The sequence below is a fragment of the Capricornis sumatraensis genome, chromosome 7 (assembly GCF_032405125.1).
Source record: "Capricornis sumatraensis isolate serow.1 chromosome 7, serow.2, whole genome shotgun sequence".
In the NCBI taxonomy this organism is placed as follows: domain Eukaryota; kingdom Metazoa; phylum Chordata; class Mammalia; order Artiodactyla; family Bovidae; genus Capricornis; species Capricornis sumatraensis.
Window position 1 is genome coordinate 93598148 of NC_091075.1, and position 7992 is coordinate 93606139.

At 50.1% G+C, this 7992-nt stretch overlaps 1 protein-coding gene across 2 annotated transcripts in view; it reads right to left on the reverse strand.

The window, feature by feature from the left end:
- The window catches only part of SCARB2 (scavenger receptor class B member 2), a 78267-nt gene extending 73977 nt beyond the window's left edge, over window positions 1-4290 (reverse strand). For both annotated transcript variants that reach the window (XM_068974850.1, XM_068974849.1), the window contains exon 1: window positions 4018-4290. In XM_068974850.1, the coding sequence (XP_068830951.1) occupies window positions 4018-4134 (117 nt within the window). In that variant the 5' untranslated portion in view covers window positions 4135-4290. The remainder of the gene's footprint in view (window positions 1-4017) is intronic.
- Between the last annotated feature and the right edge of the window lie 3702 nt (window positions 4291-7992).

The window sequence follows — 7992 nt, forward strand, 5'->3', positions numbered from 1 at the left end:
CTGTGTCATGGACTCTCAGGATTTTGGAGCTAGAAGGACCTTTATCTACCCTTAAGTTCCTGTCTGTGAAAAGAACAGCTGGAAACAATAAATGTTTATTGTTGGCTGTGCAGATATGTTGCCTATACAAATAACGATAACAAATTCAGGCACCAGGAAGGGACTGTACTATATGCTTTACATCAATCCTTTTATTTCATTCTTGCAACAACTCAAAGGTAGGTATTCTTATGACCCGCATTTTCAAGATGAGGAATCTGAGGTTTTGAGGGGGTTCAATAATTTGCTACTTGGCTTGTCCAATTTAATCCAAGTATTTGTTAGTGACCAAAAAAGGAGTTTTCACCAAGCTCTGCTGATTCTTAGGACACTGTTCTTTCAACTAAAACAATTAGAAGTGAGGCAGCAGGCAGTTAGCTTACCCACCACGTACCAGGCACTGCCCTAGTTGCTAGGACAATTAGTGGAGTTACCAGATGAAATGCAACATAAAACCGTGCTCTTCTAGGTTCTAGACAGAAAAAGAGATTGCTGGGTCCCTGCAAAGCTCTGTCTTCAGGGAGGTCAAAATGCTCAATAAAGAGGGCCTGGCCCATGCTCAGAGTATCCTCCAGGATGTGGGTATGAGCAGCCAAGAAGGGAAAAATTTCTCTGCCTCTTCTGCAACTGAGAGAAGTAAAGAGAAACAGTTGGGCTTCCCTGGAGGCTCAGTGGTAAACAATCCACCTGCCAATGCAGTACATGCAGGTTTGATCCCTGGATTGGGAAGATCCCCTGGAGAAGGAAATGGCAACCCACTCCAGTATTCTTGCCTGGGAAATCCCATGGAGGGAGGAGCCTGGTTGGTTAAGTCCATGGGGTCACAAAACAATCAGACACGACTGAGTGACTAAATAACAACAACAAAGACAAACAGTTACAGGGCTTTCTCAATGTAAGGCAGACTATAACAAGCCCAGAATGGAACCAGACTGTCCTGGTTCCTTCCACTCTACTCAATAGCCAAGATCAAAATCTCCCTTCAGTCATTTCTGGCTGTTGAGGGCCCCAAAGACAATTATCAAATGAGACAGAGTCTTCTAATAGGAATTATGTTACTAAGCTTCTCACAATTAGCCCAACCTACTCATTTGATTTTCATCCTTTTTCTCTCTCCTCTTTTTGATGTAGACAAAGCAGGAAATGGACAATCTTCAAAGGAGAAAAAAAATTAAGAACAAGAAATATCAGATTGTATTACAAGTATATTAAAGTAAGTTATGAATGAATTTTCCATAACAACGTTAATGGAAATGACGATGGAAGCTGTCATTGGGCACCTGTTCCAAGCCTGACACCTGCTTAGTGCTTTACACAGATGACCTCACTCAGCTTCACAACAGCACACACACAAGCAGATCCTAGGTCTGTGTGAAGCTCATACAGTGTATGGAGGCTGTCCCTAAGAAAAGAAAACATTGCATACAGAATTAGGTAGAGGGCCTTGGAAGGGCCCGTGCAAGTGAGGGACCCAAAGTGTAAGCTTTGTGAGTTTCATGGTAAATGCACCCCCAAGATGGCTAACATTCTCATTTCTCTCAGGAATGAAACAGGTTCAGAGAAGTTATGTAACTTGCCCAAAGGCAAAGAGCCTAGAAATGTCAGGACTAGGATTTGAACATAGGGTATCTAGCCTCCAATCTCATGTATTTTTTATTTGCTTCTAACAAAAATAAAACTGCTATCATCTACAAATAACTATAGTGGTGGTGGTGGTTAGACGCCCCATGAACTGGAGCCCTTCAGGCTCCTGCGTCCATGGGATTTCCTAGGCAAGAATACTGGAGTGGGTTGCCATTCCTTTCTCCAGGGGATCTTGCCACCCAGGGATTGAACCCATGTCTCCTGCATTGCAGGTGGATTCTTTACTGCTGAGTCACCAGGGAAGCCCTACAAATAACTATACATACTACTGTATCCCATGAAAAGTACACCCATTTTCTCTAGTAATTCTTATAATTCTTCTATTTACATAAATAGTTGTTATCCTCATTTACAGATGGAAAAGCCTAGAATTAAGAAAGGTTAAGTACTAGCCTAAGGTTACCCAGCTAGTACACGGTGGAGCCGGATTCATGCCTGCGAATTAACCTGCAAAGTCCTTACTGTTTCCACCATCTCATGCTACCCCCCTACAGGCGACCCAGGAAAGCGGAGTGGTAGTGATGGTAATGCGTGACCTCTGGTTGTCTTACCATATTTCCACACCTGTCCACACCTAGCCCTGTCATTAGTTTCACACACCAGGTGGTGCAGTGTTCCTTAACAGGGTGAGCCACTTCTGAAAGTTCACTTCTCCTGTACTTTCATTTACAGTCAGATCAGAGTCCATTCTTCATGGAGAAAACCACCTTTAAAAGCCAATCACCAAATATCAGTGCAAACTTAAGCTGCAGTCCAGCTGTCTTACAACTGCCCTCCACCCCCACCACCTCCCTACCCACTGCCCATGAATGTAGACCCACAGAGCATCCAAAGGCTGACAATGCCTGAGGCACAGGGTGGGGAGATCACCCATCTCAAAGACCTCTCCTGAAACAGCCTTTCAAAGCCACACAAGAAAATCCAATTGACTATCATTGGATGGCTTAACTCTAGACACCCAAGCAAGAGGTTATATCCTTAAAGACGTTACATCCTTAAACTACCTTGCCAAGGACAGGTGGACAAGGGTGGAGAGATTCAATTTAGTTTTTTCTTTGAACATGCTTTGAACAAAGGCCTTTGAGCAGCTCAGACAGTGGGTTCTGTCACCCCTTGACAATGTGAACTTTTAAAAAATTAAACTATGCTTTGCCAGGGCATTTTTTTTTTAAGTGGCTTCAGATTTCAAGTAATTGATGGCTTTTAGAAACCTCTATTTAAAAAATAGGTCTGTTGCCACCTGGAATGAAACAATTTTGCTAATTGGGAGTGCAGTGACCAATTCTGGAGGAGGCCCCAGCTTTTATTATCTAGCCAACAGCAAGTGTAAACGAGTGGAAGAAATCAGGCAGTGATGGGTGCTAACAAGAAAGGCTTCTCCAATAACTTTTTTAAAAGGAAAAAGTGACCCCAGTAACTCTCTCTGGTTCCTCTTTCCACACAGATTGGTGGATGTGGGTGAAAGGGCAGGAGAAATGACCACTGGTGAAATCATAGGATGGAGAGGTCTGAAGTGACCAGCTCTCCAGCCCACTCATCTGAGAGGAAGAGATCGGCTCAGATTAAGAATTTAAATGCAGCTTTGCCTAAGATTAGGGTTGTTTGCGGAGAAGGCGATGGCACCCCACTCCAGTCCTCTTGCAACTTAGCAGCAGCAGCAGGGTTGTTTGAGAAGAGCAAGAAATCCATGTTGAGACAAAACAGCACAGACTGCTGGTACAAGACACCAAGCTGCTAAGTCAGCTAGTCAGCACAGGCTCTGATGAACTGAAATGTCACCCAGCCCGGAGGCCTGGCCTGGCTACCAAGTGCGGGGCTCAGCCCAGGAGGGCAGGAACACAACAGACGAGGCACCAGCCTCTCATCCCCATCTCACACCACTTCAAAGGCCAGGGCAAGCAGCCAACACACCTGCGGGGTGGCGGTGTCTTTCATTTAGTTTTTCTTCATAAAGTGGGAGGGAAATGAGTTTGGGCCCAACAGAGATTGGGGCGCGAGGAGGGCCCCGAAAACAAATGACAATGTAAGTGAAAGCCTTCTTTCAAAGTCTAGCCCACAGTCTTGTTTATTACTCTAAAAGGAACAGAATTATTCCTTCCAGCCTTCCTTAACTCTTACCCACCCAGCCCAAGAAGACAAGGAAAAAAGGAGGGCCCTAGCCTCTGGACTAGGGTTATAAGGGGTGCAGATCCACCCTGCGCAAGGTTCAGCAGTGGGAGGGTGGGCTGAAAGTGTCCCCCCCAACCCGGCTCACGCGCGCGCCCGTACACGTACACACACACACACACACACACACACACACACACACAGAGCACACAGCCCGCCACGCCTCACCTTCTCGATCGTCTGGTCCACGGCCTTCTGGAAGACTCGGGCCACCAGCAGCGTGATGCTAGTCACCAACAACAGCAGGGACAGCGTCCCCACCGCGTAGAAGCAGCACCTGCCCATTCCGCGCACCGCTCCAGGGCCGGGAGGCCGGCGACCGGAGGAGAAGAAAGGAGGGAGAGACGGAGGGGCGCCGGCGGAGCGGCCGGAAGACCCGGGACCCTCGGGCGCCCGCGGCCCAGCAGAGGGGCCCGGCTCCCGGCTCCGCGACTGGGCGAGAGCGGCCCCGCTTGCACCCGGGCGGCCGGAGGGGAGAAGGAGTCTCGCTTTGGTTTCGCTTTCTCCGGCCGCGGCCGCCGCGGCGCCCGCCTGGCGCAGCTCGCGAGGCAGAGGGAGCGCGCAGCGCGGAGACGCTCGCCGGCCCGGCCCGCCGCAACCCCGGGAGGCGACAGGCGGCAGCTGCGCGGGGAAGCGGGCGGGGCGGAGGCTGAGCCCGCAGTCATGTGCCCCGCGGCAGCGGCCGCGATTCGGCCAGAGCGCCCCGCGGCCGGTCCCGGGGGCCGCCCAGCACCGGCGGCCCCCTGACCCTCGCCCAGCGACGGCCCCGCCCTCTGGCCGCAGGCCCCGCGGTTACCGCGGGAAAATCGCCTGCTCTCCCCGTCTCTACTCTCTCCCCAAGATACGAGCTGCGGGCTACCAAGCGCCGAGCGCCGGGGATTCAGGATGGATACACGCTGCCCCTGCTATCTACACGAGCTCACAAGCTAGCGGGACACTGTTACAGCAATTAAAGCACAGTGTAACTAGTGCTTTCAGAGGTGGATGAGATCTGTGTCAGCAAGCACCTCTACCCTGGTGATCTAGCACCCCACGACTGAACCGGTCGAGGGGGATGGGTAAGGGTTTGTCATGTGAAGGGTGTGTACAAAGGAGAGGGGAAGCTTTTGGAGAAGAAAAAGCTGTGTTAAGATATCGGGGGCGGGGGACGGGGGGGTGGAAGAAAAGAATTGTATTGATCAACCATGCTAGAGGTCTCTCCATTATTTCTATAGAAAAAATTGTTTGTATAGACATACTTATTCTATAGAATAATTAAGCTTTCATAATTAAGAATAAGCTTTTTAAAACTTAAAAAAAAAAAAAAGGATATTGGAGTTGAAAAACCGGAGATTGCCGGAGGAAAGTCTTTTTTGACTCTAGACTCTGGTGTGCAGTATGAGGTAGGGATATGGAAGCCCCTTGGGGTCAGACTTTGAAGGACTCTTGCGTCCTGTAGGAGAGTTGGGACTTTATCCCTCCGCATTGGGAGCAGCAAGAAGCTTCAAGCAGGGGGCCCTCATGTTCTCATCTGCTTTGCTCACTAATGTGTTCTAGTCACCCCAGGTAAAGTCCTCACTCAGCAGAGACTCAATAAATATCAGTTGAATGAACATCAACTATACCCCAGGCCTTGATTAGGTGCTCACACACCTATTTAATACTGGCAGCAGCCTGGTGGCTCTTTGTCCTGGTCCCCCGCCCAAAGCATCTGGAGGGGAGCACTGCTCTAGAGATTAATGAGGGAACAGGGTTGGGGAGCTAGACCTGGGGTGCAGGAAGGAGAGAGGTGAGGAAGGAAGGTTGAGTTGAAAGAAGCATCTTATGCTACAGTGAAGCTCTAAGAAAGTTCAGCAAGGCCTTGGGGGAGTCTTCAAGCCAAACTACCCTGTCCCAGGAGCCCAGCGCCTCCCAGGAATAGGCTTCTTGTATTTAGTCATGGGCTGGGAGCAGCACTAGGAAACTGGCCTCTACACCAAGCTGGGGATGAGAACTAGATGACAGATTTTAGGGCTCAGCAGCTGGGGCCATTGGTCATTTGTGCACGATCTGAGAAGTACATTTTCTTGGCCGCTATGGTAGTATTAATCCTCTTTTACACACAGGGAAACCACAAGGCTCTTAGGGGCGAGTAACCTAACAAGCTCAACCAGTTGCTGAGTGGTAGATCCTGCCTGTACCAGAATGCAGGCCTGGTGGCTTCCAAAGCCCTTCCCTTTTCTACCCTGTGCATTGCTGCCTCCCAGCTGCCATCAATGAGAATCTGGGACCTGGAGGTTCAGTTAGGAGACTTTGCTGACCACTTGGTGAGATGCTATGATGCATTAAAAATGGTGGCAAAAACTTTGATACTCCTTCTATTGAGTATTGTTGCCTGGAGAATCCCATGGACAGAGGAGCCTAGGAGGCTACAATCCGTGAGGTTTCAAAGAGTCGCACATGACTGAGGCAACTTAGGGCAGCACACAGCACTATTGAGAGGAGCGTCTACATGGTTTGCCTTGGACTTGGGCTGGATTTAGGGATGGAAAGCACTAAGTCACCATGTCCTAGAACTTCTGAAGCTAGATCATAAACACTTGCAGTTTCTTCCTGGGCCTCTGAAAATAGTAGCTTTTGGTGCCTTGAGCCACCACTAAGCCCAGCTCCCCTGAAGCCTCCAAGCTGGAGTGAACAGGGAAAAGACCATTGGGTGATGCCCTGCCAGCCTCTTGCTGCCCCCAGTCTCCTGCTGCTGCTGCTGCTAAGTCGCTTCAGTTGTGTCCAACTCTGTGCGACCCCACAGACGGCAGCCCACCAGGCTCCCCCGTCCCTGGGATCCTCCAGGCAAGAACACTGGAGTGGGTTGCCATTTCCTTCTCCAGTGCATGAAAGCGAAAAGTGAAAGTGAAGTCGGTCAGTCGTGTCCCACTCCTAGCGACCCCATGGACTGCAGCCCACCAGGCTCCTCCGCCCATGGGATTTTCCAGGCAAGAGTCCTGGAGTGGGGTGCCATCTCCTTCTCCGAGTCTCCTGCTACCCCCAGCCATTTGAGTCTTGGGCCCCAGACATATGGAGCAGAGTGGTCCCTGCCTTGTCCGGCCCTGCCTGAAATGCAGAATAAACCACTGTTGTTGTTTGAAGCCACTAGGTTTGGGCATGTTACTGGGTTTTAGATAACTGGAGCAGATTGTGAGGGCAGGTCTGAGCCTGGACTCTGGCAATGACAGTGCCCCCCCACCCCCGCCCCCGTTCCCAGGTCTACCCATCTATAGCTACCAAAGGTCAGCAGCAGCTGCCCTAGAGAACCAGGCCTGGGTGGGGTCTGGAATGATTCAGCTCCTCCAAACCTCATGGCCAGGATGTCTGGGTAGTCCCCAGTCATTCTGACACCACCAGCAGCCTTTCCCTACCTCCAGTCCTGGCATGCTAACAGCCTGTTCTTTCCTCATCTCTGCTTCGGATTCTAGCTATCTCCCTGGGCTCTGTCCTGTGCCCCAGTTTGCTTCAGGGGCTGTGCCAGCCTGGTAGCCCTCACTTATCCCTTTCCTCAGCAGCCTGAGCCTGTGTGTGTCCTCTCCTGCACTAACTAGAAAAAAGTTTCGGTAACCTGCTTGCTTGAGTATTCGGCACCCAGTGGTCCAAGTTCACGTTGAATCCCCCTCCTCCATCTTCAGACTAAGACCAGTTTTCTGTTTGCAGGTTCCGTTAACTAGGCAAATGCCATAGTTACCCACCTACTCAGCCCTGGGCCACCAGCCTCAGGGCACAGCTCCTCATTGTTCACTGAGGTCCCTTCTTGCCTCTTGTCTGGGCCACTAGGGGAGTAACAGACAGTGGGGATGGAGAGATGGCTCCAGATTTGATAAACACATCGCGTCTGAACCAGGGTTTCCAACTCAGTTACTCTCGGTTCACCTTCCCTTTGAGGTGCTCTCACTGGACAAGAGCATTCCACCTTGTCAGGCGGCTGGCAAGCCACTTTCCCTTTAAAACTCTGGTCCAAACTGGACAAAAACCTCTTTCTTGGTTCCTCTTAGCACAGCTGACCAGACTAGCATTTTAAAAATGTACTAAACACTAAGAGAGAACAAAAAGGACCTAAATTTCAGAAAATATAAACAGCTTAAAAAAAAAAAAAACTCATATTCCCAAAATAGCCATCTGTGATCCCACAGCAATTTC